This window comes from Oncorhynchus nerka, linkage group LG13 (genome assembly GCF_034236695.1).
Source record: "Oncorhynchus nerka isolate Pitt River linkage group LG13, Oner_Uvic_2.0, whole genome shotgun sequence".
Lineage (NCBI taxonomy): Eukaryota > Metazoa > Chordata > Actinopteri > Salmoniformes > Salmonidae > Oncorhynchus > Oncorhynchus nerka.
Window position 1 is genome coordinate 52,926,424 of NC_088408.1, and position 25,477 is coordinate 52,951,900.

Below are 25,477 nucleotides of genomic sequence, written 5' to 3' on the forward strand. Positions count from 1 at the left end.
AACGTCAAAAGAATAAATATGTTTAATGTATGACTTCACACTGTTTGCCATAGCAATATTAGCATGAAAATCTTCGTGGGGCAAGATATTTTTGATGCATGCCAGTAAAGCCACTACACAACACTAAACAATACATGAATTGTACTATAAATGGTGCCAAACGGTGCCCACAAACTGATAGGGCTTACATTAAGCTGTCCGAACGGCAGAGCCTTCTTTTCAGCTCCATGGAGTGAATCATTACCACCGCTACCCCTGGTTATCAGCGGAGCCTTATCTGGCAGCAAAATAGTTAATTCAGCCTTATTTACTGCCTTTTTTAAAAACAGAGCTGATATGGCTGACTTCCTTAAACAAATGTAGTTTATACTGACAATTCAGATGTACAAACCATGGCATAAGGGGACAACGAGCGGATAAGAGACCATCCGTAATTTAGATTAAGACAATAATGAGTGAGCCAGGACGGACGTTGTCAATATAACTATTTGTTCAGCACTTTTGAAATGTGCAGCGAAAAAATTCAGAACATGGACCGTTCTTACAGTATTCTCCCTGTACACCAAGTCAGAACCGTAGGATAAATAAAAGGGGCATATAAGCAGACAATGAAAGCTCTTACAATATTCGATGATGACATCGAGCTACAAAATGGTATATCATACACTGCAAATTATGAATTCTGCTTTAAAATTTGATCAACATGTAAACTCACTTTTGAGAAAGGGCCTTTGAAAGGTTTGGTACCTACTGGGGTGCTCTCCTTTGTCTACACCCATTCAGCATTGTTCCCACCCTTTTAAGCCACCCATCTCTTCAAGGATTCACATGTGAGGTCATGTGCTAAACAGTGAGTAGTGCAGTAAATATTAAGACTAAAAGTGGTACCGTGGTTCCTCCTTTAAAAGTTGTGAACTTACACCACGGGACATAGAGGTACCCAGCGTCACAGCTTCATTGTTCCAGACCACCACAAGGGGGAGTTAGAGCACTCATTATGCATTTGGGTCCCCAGGTTTTTATATGACCAATCATATTGAGTGGTTCCAATGACAAATTTGACGTGGAGCCACCCTTCCCTGGTGACTTTCTTCAGCAAAGATGGCTGACAAAACATTACGGGGAGGCAAATGTAAGTAGTTATAACATTATAACGAGTCAAGAAAAAAATATGTTAGTCAATGTAGAGACAAACGATTGTGCATATTTTTTCGTCAGAAAGTTAACCTGTTGCTTCTACTCGGGACGCTTGCGTCCCAACTAGAGCTCTGGAAATGCAAATGCGCTACGCTAAATGCTAATAGTATTAGTTAAAACTCAAAAGTTCATTAAAATACACATGCAGGGTATCGAATTAAAGCTACACTCGTTGTGAATCCAGGCAACAAGTCAGATTTTTAAAATGCTTTTCGGCGAAAGCATGAGAAGCTATTATCTGATAGCATGCAACACCCCAAAAGACCCACAGGGGACGTAAACAAAATAATTAGCATTTCGGCGTTACACAAACCGCACAATAAAATAGAAAACATTCATTACCTTTCACCATCTTCTTTGTTGGCACTCCTAGATGTCCCATAAACACTATTTGGGTCTTTATTTCGATTAAATTGGTCCATATAAAGCCTAGATATCGTTATATGTAGACTGTGTGATAAACGAAAAAAACATAGTTTCAAAACGTAACGTCATTTTTTAAAATTCAAAAAGTCGACAATAAACTTTCACAAAACACTTCGAAATACGTTTGTAATGCAACTTTAGGTATTAGTAAACGTTAATAAGCGATAAAATTCATCAGGAGGCGATGTAAAGATCATTAGCTGTCCGTCTGGAAAAATGTCCGGCTAGAAACTCAACGAAAATATCCGGTCCTAGACCGGATTAGATACGGTGTCCTGCATGTGTTTGACCAAGAAAAAACTCGAAGGGAAATGACAAGACTCTAGACACCGTGTGGAAGCTGTAGGTACTGCAACCTTGAATTGTGGTTCACCTTTATCAATGGGATCAAGTAGCGCATGGATATATTTTCCCATTTTCAGTGATCAGTTTTTCCTGTGCTTTTCGATGTAAATGCCGTTCTGGTAAAGCCACAGCAGTGATTTAACCAGTTTTTTAAACGTCTGAGTGTTTTCTATCCACACAGACTAAGCAAATGCACATACTATATTCCTGGCATGAGTAGCAGGGCGCTGAAATGTTGCGCGATTTTTAACAGAATGTTCAAAAAAGTAGAGGGTCGACTGAAGAGGTTAATTTACGAATATCGCTATTTAGCAAGTTTTTTTCTGCCATATCCAATACCAGGTGTATAGAACTACATTCTGTGAATGATGCTGTGTCTGCGTGTATGTATTACAATCATACACTGTGTTATCAACCGTGTTTCCTGCTCCTGGGACATCAATTATTACACATTGTAACTATGCAATAGACTAGATACATGAGTTTTATAATTCATATATACAAAATAAAAACAGTACATCCTGCCAATGACACGTGGAAGAGAGCAAGGAATGAGATGGGAGTAACAATCCAGGCTATTTGCTCTGAGACCTGCATAATAATGTAATGAAACAAGCAGGGAGGAGGTTTCGAACCCACAACATTCTAGCCCGATGTCCAGCACGCTATCGCCCGTGCCCAAATGTATTAATTGGGGTTGGGGCCGATTGTGGCTAAAAAAACTTTATCTACTGGAATCTTTAACATGTGGAAAGAGGAAAAAGTATTATTATTTGTTTTTTACAAGTGTAGCAGGGTGGGCAATAGACTATTCAACCTTTACTAAAGAATTGTCTAATATTTTTTATTACACCTTTATTTAACCAGGTAGGCTAGTTGAGATCATTTACAACTGTGACCTGGCCAAGATAAAGCAAAGCAGTGTGACACAAACAACAACACAGAGTTACAGATGGGATAAACAAACGTACCGTCAATAACACAATAGAAAAAATCCATATACAGTGTGTGCAAATGAGGTAAGATAAGGGAGGTAAGGCAATAAATAGTCCAGAGTGGCAAAGTAATTAAAATGTAGCATTTAAACCCTGGAGTGATAGATGAGCAGAAGATGAATGTGCAAGTAGAGATACGGGGTGCAAAGAAGCAAAAAATTAAATAACAATATGGGGATGAGGTAGTTGGATGGGCTATTTACAGATGGGCTATGTAAAGCTGCAATGATCTGCGAGCTGCTCTGACATTTGATGCTTAAAGTTAATGATGGAGATATGAATCTCCAGCTTCAGTGATTGTAACTATGCAATAGACTAGAAACATGCTTTTATCATTCATATATACAGAATAAAAACAGTACAAAACAGTAAATAATAGCCTAGCTAGGCGTGAACCCCCCCTCCCCCATCCCCAACTTGCAACAAATCATTTGTATCTATCTTTCCACATCTACCTACACATGTATCTACCTACACACAGTTAATGTTCCGGAAAAAAATATATATATTTATGGTTCGAATTCAGGCTGTATCACATCCGACCATGATTGGGAGTGCCATAGGGCGGCGCACAATTGGCCCAGCGCGTTTGGCCGGGGTAGGCTGGTGATGAAAATATAGCTAGCTTGTTATGCAAGTGTTGCACACTTGGAGAAAATCTAGACCAGTCGAGCAATTCATTTCAATAATGATCTTCATTTTAATTTGACTTTACAAAACAACAAGAGGGCTTAATTGGAGTCTATTTCTTCAGAGCCTAGACCTATATAAAATAACTTAACTGGCTGAGGTAGGCTATAAAGGCTTTAATGGGCCTACTTACTATTGCAACAGGTCAAAAATGTAGCATCCTACATAAAACAATAATTTAAAGAAAAATATGTCTGCATGTTTGATCTAAACAAAGTAACTAATAATTAAAAGTGCACATTCTTAAATCCCAAACTCTATAAGTAATTGGAAAGGTAGATACAATTTATTTGTGACACAATAAAGAATGTTAACAAGATGCTGTGTTTTTATTTACAGTAGTGATGGACAACTGGAGGCATTTTTAAAACAGGTTTTCAAGCACTTGTTTTCACAACTGTAGCAGGTGTAGCCCATCATGCAAATGATTCCTATTAGCAGGACAATAGACTTTATAACCCGGCCACTGTTGGGAAAAAAATCGCCCAACTTGCAATGTATTCGATGCTTAAGTACTCTAATGTGTTATATTTCTAACTCAAAACAGCAGTACAGTATTTATTAAGCAACATCTTTATGTTTTTGTTAATAAAATAAAATGCGGATGCTTATATAAACTACACTTTAGTCGCACTTCCATCCAGCTGCACTACCACAGGTAAAACCTTGCTGAGATGATCAATGTATTTGTTGCATCAATTTCTCTAGTCAAAACATCTTGATGGCCTTGACCAGTTCATCTTTGAGCAAATTGCTCAAGGGCCACGGTTGATTCGTCTGTGAAGATGACATCTCGCCAGCTTTGATCCATGCCTGAGCCTGCAGGACGCAAAGTTCTTTGTTTGTCAGATGAATCATTGGGGCGAAACTACAGAACAGTACAAAACAAGCAAACAATCCGGGTTAGTGTTCTGATCATTTTTTTAAATGTGAAAATATGCAGCATACAGTAAAGGCCAGAAGTCGATTTATTTAAGCATTCTTTTTAGCATTATTAGGCCTACATTAAAGTATCGTAGCCTACTGTACCTGTTCATTTTCCTGGGGTTTCGAGTTCGGCGTAAAACAGGCATCTGATGATAGTGTTTGCGAATAGCACTGTCCGTGACCAAAATCCCCAAGTCTACCAGTATTTTTGAAATGTCTCCAGCAGATTTTCCGTTCCTCCTGAAAGCCCTAATCTGCTCACTTAAATTAATAGAGATCCCGGTCATGGTGCTACAGAGTGAGGACAATCGGTAATCTGCTGTGTACTAAATATCCTATTGTGACCAGAAAGTCACTCCTTTCCTCACTCTGCCCAAAACTACACCCTTAACACAGTTACCATTCAAAAATGAGCTATTAATAATAAAGAATCACATTGCGACCAAAGAGAACAGACGAAATGGACATCGTTTTCATCAAACCAGCTTCTTTCTATGGTGCTACCTGTTCCAGAGTTAGGACTGTAACCACCAGAGGACTTGAAAATGAGCCGGAGCTGAGAGGATCACCAAAACTAAAGGTATTTTGGTTTCAGAGTATTTTATACAAAAAATATTTATTTCGTTTCATTTGCGATTTTTAAAAAACGCTAATGTTGCATTATGCTAATGAGCTTGAGGCTGTAGTAACGATACCGCATGCGGGATGGGGCGGACTAAGAGGTTAATGTCAGGTACTATAAGACTTTTACTCAAGTAGTATTCTAATGGGTGACTTTCGCTTTTACTTTCACTCAAGTATGGCTTTTGGGTTCTTTTTCCAACACCGCTTAATATAAGGAATTTGATGATTAATAACCTCTACTGACTCCCCATCCCGCATGCGGGAGCGTAATCTTCGCCTGACACTAATTAGCATAACGCAACGGACATAAATATCCCTAGAAAATATTCCTATTCATGAAAATCACAAATTAAATATATTGAGACACAGCTTAGCCTTTTGTTAATCACCCTGTCATCTCAGATTTTCAAAATATGCTTTACAGCCAAAGCTAGACAAGCATTTGTGTAAGTTTATCGATAGCCTAGCATAGCATTTTGTCCAGCTAGCAGCAGGTAACTTGGTCACGGAAATCAGAAAAGCAATCAAATTAAATTGTTTACCTTTGATGAGCTTCGGATGTTTTCACTCACGAGACTCCCAGTTAGCTAGCCAAGGTTCCTTTTTTTCCAAAAATATAATTTTTGTAGGCGAAATAGCTCCGTTTGTTCTTCATGTTTGGCTGAGAAATCGACCGGAAAAAATTAAAATACTGCCCCTAGAGTCGCAACAGGTTTTAATAATCATAAATCACCGTCAACAGAATAATACAATAAATGGGTCAAACAAAACCCAGTCAATACCAGCATACCTTGCACAAGCACTACAACAAACAATTATGGACAAGAACATAGGGGGAAACAGAGGGTTAAATACACAACATGTAATTGATGGAATTGGAACCAGGTGTGATGGAAAACAAGACAAAACCAATGTAAAAATTAAAAGTCGATCGGCGATGGCTAGAAGGTCGGTGACGTCGACCGCCGAACGCCGTCCGAACAAGGAGAGGGACCAACTTCGGCGGAAGCCGTGACAATGAGCAATTCTTTTCCCTCCCACAATATTTTTCCACAGCACACCAACATTTACAGTATGCTGCAGTAAATATACCGCAAAACATCAATACAGTATGATTGCTAATAGTGAATATTTAATTACATATTACAGCATACCAACTATAGCACTTGCACTTTAGGCCTTAACAAAGGCTTCTAAAGCTGACAGTAACTACAAGACAAAACAGATCAAAAGGACATTGCTAGCCACTCAACCATTACAGGTTTTACACTACCACTCTGATCTGTCCCTTCCATAAAATAATTTGTTGTAAATTAAATCGTACCGCATTCTTACTAAAGGGTGCAACAAATATAGCCTCTTACAAGACACACCTCAAATATGTTAATGACTCAGAAACAACAATACCATGCATCCACTACTGTTGTACATAAGGTTTTGATACAGTATATTATTGTATTCTGTGGTGTACAGCCTTCTCACTCATGGGCGCAACAAATATAGCCTCTTGCAAGGCCTACATTAAGATATGTTAATGAGCCAGGGATTCTTTTCACATTTTCCCACAATGCATCATAATTAATTCTGTAAAACACATTTCCGGTATTTTACTGTGCATTCTACAGTGTTTTACGATTGAAATTACAGAAAAGTCTTACAGTGTACTGCCACAACAGTGACCATGTGACGAATGCATTTGCCAGGGAGGGGTGTAAGGAAAGGTTTGATGTTAAAACGATGAGGCATGCTTGTCCAGAGATGTGAATGTCTGAGCTCAGGCAGGTATTTATAGCGTGCTGAGTCAAACTTGAGCTCCAGTAAAGTTACTGGATTACCATCATGAGAAGGAGAAGGAGGAGGGGGAGTGGTGGTGGTGGTCTGACTGACAAAGGCAGCTGCTTTTACGTGCCTCTGTCTGTCAGGAGCAACTCGGACTCCGGGGTAGACATAACATAGTAAATGTTTATCCGGACAATGCCATTTCGTATATGGTAAGTATTAATTTGTGGATTTCCATCATACATTTCATATGAATTACAATTCTTACAATATGTTAAGAATGGCAATTTCTACAATATATTACATACAGTGCCTTGCGAAAGTATTCGGCCCCCTTGAACTTTGCGACCTTTTGCCACATTTCAGGCTTCAAACATAAAGATATAAAACTGTATTTTTTTGGGAAGAATCAACAACAAGTGGGACACAATCATGAAGTGGAACGACATTTATTGGATATTTCAAACTTTTTTAACAAATCAAAAACTGAAAAATTGGGCGTGCAAAATTATTCAGCCCCCTTAATAAGTTAATATTTTATAGCGCCACCTTTTGCTGTGATTACAGCTGTAAGTCACTTGGGGTATGTCTGTATCAGTTTTGCACATCGAGAGACTGAACATTTTTCCCATTCCTCCTTGCAAAACAGCTCGAGCTCAGTGAGGTTGGATGGAGAGCATTTGTGAACAGCAGTTTTCAGTTCTTTCCACAGATTCTCGATTGGATTCAGGTCTGGACTTTGACTTGGCCATTCTAACACCTGGATATGTTTATTTTTGAACCATTCCATTGTAGATTTTGCTTTATGTTTTGGATCATTGTCTTGTTGGAAGACAAATCTCCGTCCCAGTCTCAGGTCTTTTGCAGACTCCATCAGGTTTTCTTCCAGAATGGTCCTGTATTTGGCTCCATCCATCTTCCCATCAATTTTAACCATCTTCCCTGTCCCTGCTGAAGAAAAGCAGGCCCAAACCATGATGCTGCCACCACCATGTTTGACAGTGGGGATGGTGTGTTCAGGTGATGAGCTGTGTTGCTTTTACGCCAAACATAACGTTTTGCATTGTTGCCAAAAGTTCAATTTTGGTTTCATCTGACCAGAGCACCTTCTTCCACATGTTTGGTGTGTCCCCCAGGTGGCTTGTGGCAAACTTTAAACAACACTTTTTATGGATATCTTTAAGAAATGGCTTTCTTCTTTCCACTCTTCCATAAAGGCCAGATTTGTGCAATATACGACTGATTGTTGTCCTATGGACAGAGTGTCCCACCTCAGCTGTAGATCTCTGCAGTTCATCCAGAGTGATCATGGGCCTCTTGGCTGCATCTCTGATCAGTCTTCTCCTTGTATGAGCTGAAAGTTTAGAGGGACGGCCAGGTCTTGGTAGATTTGCAGTGGTCTGATACTCCTTCCATTTCAATATTATCGCTTGCACAGTGCTCCTTGGGATGTTTAAAGCTTGGGAAATCTTTTTGTATCCAAATCCGGCTTTAAACTTCTTCACAACAGTATCTCGGACCTGCCTGGTGTGTTCCTTGTTCTTCATGATGCTCTCTGCGCTTTTAACGGACCTCTGAGACTATCACAGTGCAAGTGCATTTATACGGAGACTTGATTACACACAGGTGGATTGTACTTATCATCATTAGTCATTTAGGTCAACATTGGATCTTTCAGAGATCCTCACTGAACTTCTGGAGAGAGTTTGCTGCACTGAAAGTAAAGGGGCTGAATAATTTTGCACGCCCAATTTTTCAGTTTTTGATTTGTTAAAAAAGTTTGAAATATCCAATAAATGTCGTTCCACTTCATGATTGTGTCCCACTTGTTGTTGATTCTTCACAAAAAAATACAGTTTTATATCTTTATGTTTGAAGCCTGAAATGTGGCAAAAGGTCGCAAAGTTCAAGGGGGCCGAATACTTTCGCAAGGCACTGTATTTGCAAAACGTATGATATGTTACAAATTCCAATTTGTTGTGGCTAACATTAGCTATGTGGTTATGTAGCTAATGCTAACATTAACTAGGTGGCTAACATTAGCTAGGCTAGGGGTTAAGGTTAGGGTTAGGAGAAGGGTTAGTTAACATGCTAAGTAGTTGCAATGTAGTTAAAAAGTTAAAAGTACTTGCAATGTTGCTAAAGTTGTTTGTGATGAGATTTGAACACACAACTTTTGGGTTGCAAAACATTTGTGTTTATACACCTACCCATCGCCCCTGACCAACCACCCTACCTTCGTATTTGCCTTACCTTATGTCTTATGTAACCATACCAAACGTAACATATCATACTAATTTGAGTGTCCTGGATTTACAGTTACTTTGTTACCTTTAGTCTATGAGACCAGACAGGAGAGGCAGCACAACAACAACCTTGTGTTAGTGACACCTACTGTGAAACAGAGACTGCCTCTGCTGCAGCAACAACAAAATTCCCCTGACGGCCATTTTAATTGCCAAACAAGACACTTACCATTGCAACTGTCAAACTAAGATCACATAACAGGCATAAGAAAAATGCACTGACGTCTCTCGCTCCCACTCTCCATCTCTCTCGCTGACACACACAAATACGTTACATGGCCACATACAAATGTATGTGGACACCCCTTCAAAGTTGTGGAATCAGCTATTTCAGCCACACCCGTTGCTGACATGTGTATAAAATCGAGCACACAGCCATTCAATCTCCAAAGACAAACATTGGCAGTAGAATGGCCCGTACTGAAGAGCTCAGTGACTTTTAACATGGCACAAGTCAGTTCGTCAAAATTCTGTCCTGCTACAGCTGGCCCGGTCAACTGTACTGTAAGTGCTGTTATTGGGAAGTTGTGGGCCACACAAGCTCACAGAACGGAACAGCCGAGTGCTGAAGCGCATAGCACATAAAAATTTGATGAATCACTATCTGGCAGTCCGAAGGACTAATCAAGGTTTGGCGGATGCCAGAAAATCACTTCCTGCCCCAATTATTCCTCCTCCACCAAATTTTACAGTTGGCACTATGCATAGTGCTACTTGAAGGGAAATCTTAACACTACAGCATACATTGACATTCTAGACAATTCTGTACTTCCAACTTTGTGGTAACAGTTTGGAGAAGGCGCTTTTCTATTTCATCATGACAATACCCCCATGCACAAAGTGAGGTCCACACAGAAATGGTTTGTTGAGATTGTTGTGGAAGAACTTGACTGGCCTTCACTGAGCCCTGATCTCAACCCCATTGCACACCTTTGGGATGAATTGGAATGTCAACCGGGAGCCCGTGCCTGAACTCACTAATGCTCTTGAGGCTGAATGGAAGCAAGTCCCCACAGCAATGTTCCAACATCTAGTGCACGGCTGTCGAACCCTGTTCCTGGAGAGCTACCTTCCTGTATGTTTTCGCCCCAACCCCAGTTGTAACTAACCTGGTTCAGTTTATCAACCAGCCTATTATTAGAATCAGGTGTACTAGATTAGGGTTGGAGTGAAAACCTACAGGATGGTACAGTAGCTCTCCAGGAACAGGGTTGGAGAGCCTTGATCTAGTGGAAAGCCTTCCCAGAAGAGTGGAGGCTGTTAGTAAAGGGGGAACAACTCCATATGAATTCCCATGATTTTGGAATGAGATGTTCGACGAGCAGGTCTCCACATACTTTTGGCTATGTAGTGTATATATGGGATAAAGGTCCATAATATTGCATTACATTACTATGTTGATGAAAACCATTGAATAAATAGTTTAATTGACATATTAAAATTGCGTTTGGTTCAGGCACATACAACAATTATTTGCCATGTAGACAAAGTGTACAGCTACTGTATAGTGCAGAGGAGGGTATTGTTAAAGGTGTCCCAGATAGAGCACACCTCTATAAAATGAGAATGCACCTGCATCTCGAGGGCACTGTCCCTTATGTTCTCATCCATAAAAAATGTCACACATTTCAGCAAATCAATTGAGGATATAATTTATGTTTAATGGATATGCCAATACATAGACGCAGGCATGTATACACTATTCAAGATCAGAAAGTACATGAAAAGATTGTTGGTAACATTTCATTGTTCAAAGATAAATTACCCACTTTCTAATAGAATTAAACCAAACCTAACCCAGTAGAATTTCATCCATCTGAATTCCAATCAATATGTTCAGTGAATGCTTAATTACTGAATGCTTTATTATTACGAAACCCTGTCCCACACCTTACTTATTCAAAATGTTTATCTAGTGAAAAATCTAATTTCAATCTTAACTTTTGTTTTAACCAGTAACTGTAGTCTGTTTTACAAAGAACAGCAGTTTCATTGTGGTTGCATGAAAAAAATTACTGCATAGAAATATTTTGTTCTGAATATATAAGGAAGCTACCGCTTACACATTTTGAAACTGACAATATTTAAGGCAAAACCCACAAATTAAACACAATATAAAGTCTGCTGCTGAAATTATTGTAAAGAAAATGTAGAAACATGTATTTCCATTCATGTAAAAATAGTATCTTAGGCAATTAGAACAGCATCTGTTTTTCACAATTCCTGACATTTAATCTGAGTAAAAATTCCCTGTTTTAGGTCAGTTAGGATCACCACTTTATTTTAAGAATGTGAAATGTCAGAATAATAGTAGAGATAATGATTTATTTCTGCTTTTATTTATTTCATCACATTCCCAGTGGGTCAGAAGTTTACATACACTCAATTAGTATTTGGTAGCATTGACTTTAAATTGTTTCACTTGGGTCAAACGTTTCAGGTAGCCTTCCACAATAAGTTGGGTGAATTTGGGCCCATTCTTCCTGACAGAGCTGGTGTAATTGAGTCAAGTTTTTAGGCCTCCTTGCTCGCACATTCTTTTTCAGTTCTGCCAACATATTTTCTACAAGATCGAGGTCAGGGCTTTATGATGGCCACTCCAATACCTTGACTTTGTTTGTCCTTAAGGCATTTTTCCACAACTTTGGAAGTATGCTTGGGGTCATTGTCCATTTGGAAGACCAATTTGCAACCAAGCTTTAATGATGTCTTGGGATATTGCTTCAATACATCCACATAATTTTTCCTCCTCATGATGCCACCTATTTTGTGAAGTGCACCAGTCCCTCCTGCAGCAAAGCACCTCCAAAACATGATGCTGCCATCCCTGTGCTTCATGTTTGGGATGGTGTTCTTCGGCTTGCAAGCCTCACCCTTTAACCTCCAAACATAACGATGGTCATTATGGCCAAACAGTTCTATTTTTGTTTCATTAGACCAGAGGACATTTCTCCAAAAAGTACGATCTTTGTCCCCGTGTGCAGTTGCTAACCGTAATCTGTCTTTTTTATGGAGGTTTTGGGAGAAGTGGCTTCTTCTTTGCTAAACGGCCTTTCAGGTTATGTCGATATAGGACTCGTTTTACTGTGGATATAGATACTTTTGTACCTGTTTCCTCCAACATCTTCACAAGGTCCTTTGCTGTCCTTTGATTTGCACCAAAGTACATTCATCTCTAGGAGACAGAACGAATCTCCTTCCTGAGAGGTATGATGGCTGCGTGGTCCCATGGTGTTTATACTTGCATACTATTGTTTGTACAGATGAACGTGGTACCTTCAGGCATTTGGAAATTGCTCTTATGGAGGTCTTTACTGATTTCCTGATTTTGTCAAGTAAAGAGGCACTGAGTTTGAAGGTAAGCCTTGAAATACATCCACAGGTTTTTTTTATTTTACCTTTATTTAACTAGGCAAGTCAGTTAAGAACAAATTCTTATTTTCAATGACGGCCTAGTGGGTAATCTGCCTGTTCAGGGGCAGAACGACAGATTTGTACCTTGTCAGCTCGGGGGTTTGAACTTGCAACCTTCCGGTTACTAGTCCCACACTCTAACCACTAGGCTACCCCTCAAATTATGTAAATTGCCCATCAGAAGCTTCTAAAGCCATCATTTTCTGGAATTTTCCAAGCTGTTTAAATTCACAGTCAACTTAGTGTATGTAAACTTCTGACCCACTTGAATTGTGATACAGTGAATTATAAGTGAAATAATCTGTCTGTAAACAATTGTTGGAAAAATTACTTGCGTCATGCACAAAGTAGATGTCTTAACCGACTTGCCAAAACTATAGTTTGTTAACAAGAAATTTGTGTAGTGGTTGAAAAACAAGTTTTAATGACTCCAACCTAAGTGTATGTAAACTTCTGACTTCAACTGTATATGATGCTCACAAGCCACACAATAGTTGGATATTCATTTCCCACTGAGCAAACAATTTCTGTACATACAGCGTTCTCAGAAATACATTTTGTCATGTTTTTGTTTGGCAGACAAATTTTTTTTGGGACATTTGTCAATACAACTCATGAATGCAACTGTTCATGTCAAATTATTCTACTTGTAGCCCTAAATGTCCTTAAAATAAAATGGTAAAACACTTAGTTGTAAGGCTAAATATGGACTGCAGAGAAATGAAAGTAGTGAGAGAAAAAAACGATTTTTGGGCCTGATAATGCTCTTTTGAGACCCCTCTTTCAAAGTAACTGAGATCTCTTCATCTTCCCATGGTAGCCAAAGTAATGGGCAACTGGGCATTTCATACATGACCATAAGCATGATGGGATGTTAATTGCTTTTTAACTGCTAACAATATACTTTGCGTCCCTCATTTACTCAAGTGTTAACTTTGGCAATTAGCTGTATTTTCTCGTGCATACTGTACACAAAATATCTGATAGTGAGTCATGTAAAACTGTGTCTTTCACAAAATCCCCGATAGCTTATGATTGTTTTACTGATACTTGCCATTTTTAAATACATACACTTTCAGGTCCAGAGAATGAGTGTTAAAAACATGTTTTTTTATAAGAAAAATGAATTGTCATAAATGTTGACAAAACTAAAAATTGCGGATCAAAATGTAATAAATAAACCCTAGTCAGAAAGGCATCGGAAATGTGTCACAAGGATGCATTCATTTCCTTGCATACTGCATTTACACTGGAGAAAGAAATTCAGTCAAAGCTGAAAATAACCTTATTATTTAGGGGTAAATGTGATTAACATACATTATGTCTTCATAGACTTCTATTTAAAATTACATGAGGGCCAGTGAGTGGTTGTGACAGAAGAAATTAACAAAAATAGGGACTGAGGGATAGGAGGATGTCAAGCTTTTGTGGGTTGCCTAAAATGCTGATATTGTCATTAGAAGGGGATCCAACTGAGTTTCCCGATGGAGATTAAAGTCTGGCAAGTGTTGGAGGGCAGCCACACCATTTCAACTAGACTGAAATGGAGATAGCCCAATGCAAAACCAAATCCCACATCTGTCAGGTGGTGGCGGCCAAGAAGGATGCGGGACACGCCGGCCAGGAAAGCCCACAGCACCAGTAAGATGCGCAGAGGGACAGCGAGCACTAAGTGTGACAAAAGGAACTTGGATACCATGGCAGCCCGGCTTGCATGTGCTGCTGGGAAAGAGTAAATGTCCATCGCTATGTAATCAAAGAGGCCAGGTGTCATCTCCCAGGGTCCTTTGCGCTTCACGAGTTTCTGCATACCGGCGACGGTCATTACATCCAGTAAAAGCGCTGAGGAGAGAGAGGAAATGGTGTGTTAGAGTAAAGGATTAACAGAAAACATCCTAGACCTAGATGATAGACAGTAGGGTAAATACAGCATGTGTATCTGAGTTTGGACCTGTACAAGTTTTACCAGTGCCAACCACTTGTTTTTAAAGTTGGCATGCACCAAATCTGTCCCTGTTTGTAGATTCCAGCCCATCTAGCCTAGCCTACTGTACCAATCACACAAATGGGTTTCTAGGGTCTGGAGAGCAGTTGACTTGCATTGGTTTTTGGACAAAAATGCCCCAAAAATAGCCTTGCAGATAGTGGCCAGGTAAACAAAACCAAAGCGTGAATTGCTGTCTTACCTTGTTCATAGACTGCTAGTAGGTTAAGGAAACCAAAGTGTACTGTTTATAATCTGTTAGTATCATATTATCATATTATCAGTTACACATTTTGTTGTGTTACAGCCTTCATTTAAAATTGATTAAATTGAGATGGTGTATCAATACACCCAGTCACTACAAAAACACAGGTGTGCTTCTTAACTAAGTTGCCAGAGAGGAAGGAAACAGCTCAGGGATTTCACCATGAGGCTAATTGTGACTTTAAAACAGTTACAGAGTTTAATGGCTGTGATAGGAGACAACTGAGGCTGAATCAACAACACAAAAACACAATACAACCACAATACTAACCTAAATGATAGTGTGAAAAGAAGGAAGCCTGTACAGAATGAAAATATTCCAAAGTATGCATCCTGTTGGCAATAAGGTACTTAAGTAAGACTGCAAAAAACGTGGCAAAGAAATTAACTTTATGTCCTGAATACAAAGTGTTATGTTTGGGGCAAACCCAACACAATACATCACTGAGTACCACCCCGCATATATTCAAGCATGGTGGTGTTTGCATCATGTTATGGGTATGCTTCTCATCGGCAAGGACTAGGGAGTTTTTTTAGGGTAAAAAGATAAGGAATAGACCTAAGCACAGGCCTAGAGGAAGACCTGTTTCAGATTTTTTTTCAACAGACACTGGGAGACAAATTCACCTTTCAGCAGGACAATTACCTAAAACACAAGGCCAAATATTCACTGGAATTGCTTACCAAGATGACATTGAATGTTCCGGAGTACCCTAGTTACAGTTTTTATGTAAATCGGCTTGAAAATCTATGGCAAAACATAAATGGTTGTCTAGCAATAATCAACAACCAACTGTACAGAGCTTGAATAATTTATTTAAGAATAATGTGCAAATATTGTACAATCCATGTACAATAGAGACTTACCCAGAAAGTCTCACAGCTGTAATAGTTGCCAAAGGTGAATATAAAATGATTTGACTCAGGGGTGGGAATACTTATGTACATGAGATTTTTCTGTAATTATGGGGTATTGTAAAACCTATGTAATCAATTTTGAATTCAGGCTACTTTATGACTACTTCATGAAGGCACTGTATTTTGAGACAGTCGGAAAATTGCTAGCAGGGATTCTTGACCGACGGAAATGTAACTTTTATAGTTGAAAACACCAAGGGCAATTTTATAAGGATAAATATTTATTTGGGGAATTGTAGAATATTTTCTATATTATTCATTTCCATGCCGGCTCTATGCGCGGAAATGCCTTTTGTCCTGAGCAGAGGAGCCCAATTTCAAACTCTGCACAAAAAAAGTGTTTAAAATGAAAGAACTGACAATAATGAAGATTAACTGGAAAAGGATGTTATGTAGTGTCTTGCAATAGCCTTCGGTGAATTTAAATAATAATTCTGTAATTACATAAACATGTATACAGAGATTTGGTCAACTCAGTCCGATTTGTTAAAAATCCTAAATTATTCAGGAATGAGCAGGGTCAGTTACAGCATAAGAACCCACAAGTGCCACAAGACCACTCATGGTCTGTAAAGTTCTCTACTTTTGATAGATTTAAAACACACAATATTGACATCACCATGGTCACAATCATAACTGTCAACTCCATCTCCCTGATAGGATAGTGTGTGTGTGCCATTCAGAGGGCAAGAAAAAATATTAAAGTGCCTTTGAACAGGGTATGGTACTAGGTCCACCGGTTTGAGTGTGTCAAGAACTGCAACGCTGCAGGGTTTCTCACACTCAACAGTTTCCTGTGTGTATCAAGAATGGTCCACCACCCAAAGGACATCCAGCCAACTTGACACAACTGTGGAAAGCATTGAAGACAACATGGGCCAGTATCCCTGTGGAACGCTTTCGACACCTTGTAGAGTCCATGCCCTGAAGAATTAAGGCTGTTCTGAGGGCAAAGTGGGGTGCAACTCAATATTAGGAAGGTGTTCCAAATGTTTTGTACACACACCATATACACACTCACTCACACAACATTGACACTCCCACAAAAAAAACACACATTCACATACACTACATACGCACATACGCACACACCGAAACAACACAAAAACACATACAGTACATAAACATTACACACACACACAGGCACACTCACACACTTTTACTCTTCATTTCCTGCTGCAACTCTGTTCTTTATTTTACTCTTATTATTATCTATCCTGACACCGAGTCACTTTACCCTAACTTCATTTACATATAGGGCTATGGCTTTCATGAAATTTCGTCAGCCGGTGAATGTCAAGGAAATAACTGTCAGTCTCCTGTTAATTGACCATTAATTAACATAAACACATTTAGCATCTCCTGGCTTATACACACAGCCTACAAGACACTGATGCAGACCTTTGAGACATTTAAAAAAGTATAATGAATCCATGTAATATAGCCTACAACTTCACAATAAATCCATTATTTATTTTAGACAGGTCTAAAGAAGCATGATATGAAGAAAATGTAGTCTATTTAAGAAGAACAGAATAGCATACTCTGAGTTGTCCTTATGTTAGGTCCTTATCTGGCTATGCCAAATGGCGGAGGGCTACACTAGTTAATTTAGCAGATAAGATTTTCTTAGAATTCCGTGGCATTATTTTATAGTATGAAGAATACAATTGATCAAAGCAAAATAAAATAGAAAGGATATTTTCTCCAAACGATTTGAGGGAGTGCGCACATGCGGCTATTCTGTGTTGAGAGGTTAACAAAGAAATACACTATCATTCAAAAGTTTGGGTTCACTTAGAAATGTCCTTGTTTTCTTTTGAAAAAGCACATTTTTGTCCATTGAAATAACATCAAATTGATCCGAAATACAGTGTAGGCATTGTTAATGTTAATGTTGTAAATGACTTGTAGCAGAAATGACAGATTTTTATGGAATATCGACATAGGCGTAGAGGCCATTATCAGCAACCATCCCTCATGTTCCAATGGCACGTTGGGTTAGCTAATCCAAGTGTATCACTTTAAAAGGCTAATTGATCATTAGACCCTTTTGCAATTATATTAGCACAGCTGAAAACTGTTGTTCTTATTAAAGAAGCAATAAAACTGTCCTTCTTTAGACTAGTTGAGTATCTGGAGCATCAGCATTTGTGGGTTCAAATACAGGCTCAAAATGCCTAGAAAAAAATAACTTTCTTCTGAAATACGTCAGTCTATTCTTGTTCTGAGAAATGAAGGGTTTTCCATGCGAGGAATTGCCAAGAAACTGAAGATCTCGCGCAAACTGAAGAACAGCGCAAACTGGCCCTAACCAGAATAGAAAGAGGAGTGGGAGGCCCCGATGCACAACTGAGCAAGAGGACAAATACATTAGAATGTCTAGTTTGAGAAACAGACGCCTCACAGAAGTCCTCAACTGGCAGCTTAATTAATACCCGCAAAACACCAGTCTCAATGTCAACAGTGAAGAGGCGACTCTGGGGTGCTGGCCTTCTAGGCAAAGTTCCTCTGTCCAGTGTCTGTATTCTTTTGCCCAGCTTAATCTTTTCTTTTTAATAGCCAGTCTAAGATATGGCTTTTTCTTTGCAACTCTGCCTAGAAGGCCAGCATCCTTGAGTTGCTGATAATGGGCCTCTGTACACCTATGTAGATATTCCATAAAAAATCTGCCATTTCCAGCTACATTAGTCATTTATAACATTAGCAATGTCTACACTGTATTTCTGATCAATTTGATGTTATTTTAATGGACAAAAAAAGTGATTTTCTTTCAAAAACAAGAACATTTCTAAGTGACCCCAAACTTTTGAACAGTAGTTTACATATTATTATATGCTTAATTTAGAGTTATTAATGTAACTTTAGTTGTTGTACAAACGTTGGGCTACATGTTTTGATGATTTTTAATACATTGTAAGGCTGCATGATGCCACTCTAATGATGATTTGAAAAAGGTCGCTTGAAAGGCATGAGCTCTGCTTCGTTTTTTTGTGCAGGCTGTACACACAGTCAGTCATTCATTCACAATTTGACAAGCACTTGATAATGCCTAGAATATGTGTGGCCGTTATGCACGCAAAAAAAATCCATGCCTTTTGTGGTTAGTGGCCGTTGTGCCCTTCTCCGAGTGCTGTGCGCTCCATCAGGTGATCGGGTCTTTCTCACAGGCTATAAGTGAAGACAGACACATTGGGGACTCAACTGCATGCGTCTTTATGCAATTCCAAGGTGCAAAATGAAGATATTGGAAGAACTGTCCATATTTACTTTTCGTCAGCCAACAATATGAGTAAGGCCTAACGAACAGCAAAAGCACTTGCCTATGTCAATGTACTATCCCCCATAGTATAAAATATTATTTCCTCACATTATAAGCGCAGAAATGTGCACATGGTAGTAGGCTACAAGAGCGAATGTTCCATTAGCAGAAAACAGCATTATCAAAAGTGACCGCAAATTAAATTATTAATGTAATTCTTCTATTATAAAGGTGCATTTTTATGCTGAAAATGATCCTCCCGCAACTTGTATGCCAGTTAGGCTCTACACCCCTTGTAAAGCAGATTATGCTTAAATTGAAGTTATTTGGCCACTTTAGTTGTGATACAAACCTTATTACAACATATAGGCCTATGGGCTAGGCTACACGAGGTGTGCGACTATGATTCGAAAAAGTCAACAACAAAAGGAATCGTTTCTTATACTGGGCATCATTCACAAGTGATAATATAAAAATTCACAAGTGATAATATTGTCACCCATCAGACTATTCTTGATATAATATTGTCTTAACATATACTAAATAATCTATGTGTGAAATTTGTTTTGATTTAGAATGGACCATTTTCATGCACCTATATTGAAACAGGGGCAGCGGGAAAAGATACATGTCATCTACGCATTCAAATAGCGAATGGAGGACGCTTTTCCTCTTAGTTTATTTTCAAATAAATATAGTAGGCCTAGACTATAGAAAGCTGATGGGATCCTCGTCATTTATTAGAGGCCATCACTCTGTTTTCTCCGGCAATTGCATAGCCTATAGAAATGTTGTGCAACATGAGCGCATGGACTCTCAAAGTGCTTGATTAGATTTTAGAATACGTTTGCATTGATGTTAGAGTGATTAGAAAGACAATAGAGTGCTGAGTACCAGGCAGTTAGCAAGTTTGGTAGGCTACTAATGACCAGCAGCAGCATCATAGCTTGGAGACGCCTAATTACTGTGACTAAACGGTCACGTGGAATTTGACTGCCTTCATGACTCGTGACCGTTGGTGTGGCGGTAATACAGTCACCGCAACAGCCCTATGTACATATCGACCTGAAATACCTCTGCACATTGATCTGGTACAGGTAGCTCCATTCTTGTGTATTTTTATTATTCCTAGTGCTACTATTTTATTTTGAACATTGTTGGGAAGTCTACACCAGTTGTATTCATTGCATGTGGCACATATAATTTGATTTGAATAAGCTGTACATAAGGGATGGAATTAAATGCACAGACAACAGCCTATTAATACTCCTCAAGAGTGGTGGAAACATAAACAAAATTCAGTCAGAAAAAAACACTGAAGGAGTGTCCCTTATGCTTGAATGATTCGAGTCTGCCACATTTGATGACGAAAAGGTAAATCGAAAAATTAAATGACTTACCAAGAAGTAAATTGACCAGAACTTCTTGTCCTGCCATTGTGTTGCTTCTGGTGAGACATATAATTGTGCCAACAATCCAAGGGATGCCATGACCAGTGATTGCAAGCAGGTTGACCATGGAGCGCACACTGCCCCATGATGAGTGAGAATATGCACAAACCCCAAGCCTTTTGGACATGCATATATCAATCGCCAAAAGAGAGTTCATTGCAATGGCCTTAAAGGAGGGGTTGAGTTGTATGCAATCCTCTTCTGGAAGTTTAACAGATTCTCTGCGGTCCTCAGTGTTATTTTCAAGTGGCTCCTGCTGCACATTTTGAGGTTGCTGCTGCTGCTGTTGGCTTGGCTGGCGTTTCAGTGAACCAGGCCGTCTTAATGTCCCCCGTGCCTCGTTGCTATTTCTGAGAGGCTGGTTCAGTGAAATAAACTCCAGTCTGTTGATCGGGTCATTCTGATCTCTCATCCTGGATCTGGTCTGATTTACAGGCATTTTGATATCAAATTAGCAAAACCTGACAATTCCCCCTTTCCATGTAGCAGGGACGTTATTACTGATATGGTGAAGAGTTGTCTGCAGAGAGATCAAGTGTTGCTCTGAGGCGCCAACTCAGTGTCAGTTATAAATAGATCTACTGCCTTGCTTCTGTATCTGTATGACTGCACATGGCTCCTCGATTTCAGCCATTTTTATTTTGCATACAAGACAAATGACTGTACATAACTAGGGCCGAGCTCCCTGGCATCCAGGAACTCTATACCAGGCGGTGTCAGAGCAAGGCCCTAAAAATAGTTAGACTCCAGCAACCCAAGTCATAGACATTTCTCTTTGCTCCCACATGGCAAGCAGTACCAATGCACCAATTCTGGAATCAATAGAACCCTGAACAGCTTCTACCCCCAAACCATAAGACTGCTAAATATCCACATCGATCAGACAGTAGTGGAGAGGGTAGTAAGTTAAGTTCCTCTGCGTACACATCACAGACAAACTGAATTGGTCCACCCACACAGACAGCATCGTGAAGAAGGCGCAGCAGCGCCTCTTCAACCTCAGGAGGCTGAAGAAATTTGGCTTGTCACCAAAAGCACTCACAAACTTCTACAGATGCACAACCGAGAGCATCCTGTCGGGCTGTATCACCGCCTGGTACGGCAACTGCTCCGCTCACAACCGTAAGGCTCTCCAGAGGGTAGTGAGATCTGCACAACGCATCACCGTGGGCAAACTACCTGCCCTCCAGGACACCTACACCACCTTCACAGGAAGGCCATAAAGATAATCAAGGACAACAACCACCGAGCCACTGCCTGTTCACCCCGCTATCATCCAGAAGGCGAGGTCAGTACAGGTGCATCAAAGCATGGACCGAGAGACTGAAAAGCAGCTTCTATATCAAGGTCATCAGACTGTTTAACAGCCATCACTAACACCGAGAGGTTGCTGCCTACACACAGACTTGAAATCATTGGCCACTTTAATAAATGGATCACTCGTCACTTTAATAATGGCACCTTAATAATCTTGAAAAATATTGCATTACTCATCTCATATGTATATACTGTATTTTATATTATCTATCGCATCTTGCCAATGCTGCTCTGTCATTGCTCAAATTTATATGTATATATTCTTATTCCATTCCTTTACTTAGATTTGTGTGTATTAGGTAGTTGTGGAATTGTTGTTATATTACATGTTAGATATTGCTGCACTGTTGGAACTAGAAGCACAAGCATTTCACTACACTTGCAATAACATCTGCTAACCATGTGTATGTGACCAATAAAATTTGATTTGATTTATAGCCAGGTTATTGTTATTCATCGTGTATTTATTATTACGTGTTATTACTTTTCTATTATTTCTCTATTTGAAATTTCGGCTTTGTTGGGAAGGGGCCATATGTAAGCATTTCACTGTTAATCTATACCTGTAGTTTACAAAGCACATGACGAATACGATTTGATTTTAAATGACTGACAGTAACCTCAGCCAATCGACCATGGACTATTATTAAGATATAAAAATGATAGCTGCAGAGGTGGCACCACAGTTCAAAAGTTTTTCCTGATCTCATGACCTGGTCTAGTAAACCACACCCATCATGATCACATTCGTAGGCTATGACATAGTCCAACGTTAACTTTTTTCTCACTGGCCAGAACAGAATTTCTATTGGCCCGGAAATGGAGTAGTTTATCAATGTGGCGCTGCCCCTTTAACTTCTGATGGCTTCAGGGGCACTATTGAGTAGCTTGGATGAAAGGTGTCCAGAGGTGCCCAGAGTAAATGGCCCGCTCCTCAGTCTCAGTTGCTAATATATGCATTTTATTAGTATTGGATAGAAAACACTCTGAAGTTTCTAAAACTATTTGAATGATGTCTGTGAGTATAACAGAACTCATATGGCAGGCAAAAACCTGAGAACAAATCCAAACAGGAAGTGAGAAATCTGAGGTTGGTATATATTCAACCCATTCCCTATTGAAATCCCCTTGAGATATGAATGAATATTTACTTCCTATGGCTTCCACTAGATATCAACTGTCTATAGACATTTGAATGAGGCTTCTACTGTGTTGTGGGACTGAATAAGAACAGAATGCATCAGACTACTGGCAGAGAGCCAGTTCCAGGTCTAGCATAGCATAGCACATGTTATCTTCCTACGTTCCGTTCCTCCTCAAGACACAGAAGAATTCTCCGGTTGGAACTTTATTGAAGATATATGATAAAAACATCCTAATGATAGATTCTGTACTTAGTTTGAAATGTTTCTTCGACCTGTAATATAACTTTTTGAAGATTTTGTCCGAAAAAATGGTCGACCAACTCTGGGGTGGATAGGTGTACCAAACGCACTAACAAAAGTAGCTAATTGGACATAAATAACGGACATTATCGAACAAATCCAGCATTTATTGTGGACCTGTGATTCCTGGGAGTGCATTCTGATGAAGATCATCAAAGGTAAGGGAATATTTAGCATGTCATTTATGGTTTATGTTGACTACAACATTGGCATCTAATTTGACTTGATTGTTCTGAGCGCCATCTCAGAATATTGCATGGTTTGCTTTTTCCATAAAGTTTATACAGTACCAATCAAAAGTTAGGACACACCTACTCATTCCAGGTTTTTTCTTTATTTTTAGTATTTTCTACATTGTAGAATAATAGTGAAGATATATATTTTTTTTTAAAATCTAAATATATTTTGTTTGATTTTCTTCAAAGTAGCCACCCTTTGCCTTGATAACAGCTTCACACTCTTGTCATTCTCTCAACCAGCTTCATGAGGTAGTCACCTGGAATGCATTTCAATTAACAGGTGTGCCGTGTTAAAAGTTAATTTGTGGAATTTCTTTCCTTCTTAATGTATTTTAGCCAATCAGTTGTTGTTGTGACAAGGTAGGGCTGGTAAACAGAATATGGTCTTTTACCAAAAAGGGCTAAGTCCATATTATGGCAAGAACAGCTGAAAAAAGCAAAGAGAAGAAACAGTCCATCATTACTTTACTTTAAGACATTAAGCTCAGTCAATACAGAACATTTCAAGAACTTTGAAAGATTCTTCAAGTGCAGGCGAAAAAACCATCAAGCACTATGATGAAACTGGCTCTCATGAGGACCACCACTGGAAAGGAAGTCCCAGAGTTACCTCTGCTGCAGAGAATAAGTTCATTAGAGTTAACTGCACCTCAGATTGCAGCCCAAATAAATGTGCGATTTTTGGTTCCAACCACCGTGTCTTTGTGAGACGCAGAGCAGGTGAGCGGATGATCTCTGCATGTGTGGTTCCCACCGTGACGCATGGAGGAGGTGGTGTGATGGTGTGGGGGTGCCATGCTGGTGACACTGTCAGTGATTTATTTAGAATTCAAGGCACACTTAACCAGCATGGCTAACACAGCATTCTGCAGCGATATGCCATCGCATCTGGTTTGCGCTTAGTGGGACTATCATTTGTTTTTTAGCAGGACAATGACCCAACACACCTCCAGGCTGTGTAAGGGCTATTTGACTAAGAAGGAGAGTGATGGAGTGCTGCATCAGATGACCTGTCCTCCACAATCAACTGACCTCAACCCAATTAAGATGGTTTTGGATGATTTGGACCACAGAGTGAAGGAAAAGCAGCCAGCAAGTGCTAAGCATATGTGAGGACTCCTTCCAGACTGTTGGAAAAGCACTCCAGTTGACCACCTCATGAAGCTGGTTGAGAGAATCCCAAGAGTGTGCAAAGCTGTCATCAAGGCAAAGGGTAGTGACTTTGAAGAATCTAAAATATATTTAGATTTGTTTAGTACTTTTTTGGTTACCACATGATTCAATGTGTTATTTCATAGTTTTCATGTCTTCACGATTATTCTACAATATAGAATATAGTAAAAATAAAGAAAATCTTTGAATGAGTAGGTGTGTCCAAACTTTTGACTGGTACTGTACATATGAGATGAGTAAAGCTGTATGTAAACATTATTAAAGTGACCATTGCTTCCATGTATATAGAGCAGCAGCCTCTAAGGTGCAGGGTTGAGTAACCGGCTAGTGATGAATGTTTAACAGCCTGATCGCCTTGGGTCTCTTGGTCCCAGCTTTGCTGCACCTGTACTGACCTTGCATTCAGGATGATAGTGGGGTAAACAGGCCGTGGCTCAGGTGGATGATGTCCTTGATTATATTTTTGGCCTTCCCCTTCCGGGTTCTGTAGCAGTGTGCCCCCGGTGATGCGTTGGGCAGACTGCACCACCTTCTGGAGAGCCCTGCGGCTGCAGGCAGTGCAGTTACCATACCAGGCTATGATACAGCCCTACAGAATGCTCTCAATAGTGCATCTGTAAAGGTTGGTTAGGTTCTTAGGGGCCAAGCCAAATTTCTTCAGCCTCCTGAGGTTGAAGAGTCGCTATTGTGCCTTCTTCACCACACTGTCTGTGTGGGTGGG

General features: G+C 39.6%; 1 protein-coding gene across 1 annotated transcript; it reads right to left on the reverse strand.

Moving 5' to 3' along the window:
* Positions 1–10,935: 10,935 nt before the first annotated feature.
* On the reverse strand, positions 10,936–21,127 carry LOC115140531 (inactive phospholipid phosphatase 7-like). The gene is made up of 2 exons (XM_029678860.2): positions 20,532–21,127; positions 10,936–14,545 (listed from the first exon to the last, which is right to left on the reverse strand). Exons 1-2 carry the CDS (start codon positions 21,019–21,021, stop codon positions 14,160–14,162), a joined length of 876 nt encoding a protein of 291 aa, XP_029534720.1. The 5' UTR covers positions 21,022–21,127; the 3' UTR covers positions 10,936–14,159.
* Positions 21,128–25,477: the final 4,350 nt, after the last annotated feature.

Coding starts and splice junctions, on each gene's coding strand:
- LOC115140531 (XM_029678860.2), bottom strand. CDS start 21,021: ATGCCTGTAAATCAGACCAGATCCAGGATGAGAGATCAGAATGACCCG. Junction 14,546..20,531: donor TCTGGTCAATTTACTTCTTG/GTAAGTCATTTA, acceptor CTCTCTCCTCAG/CGCTTTTACTGGATGTAATG.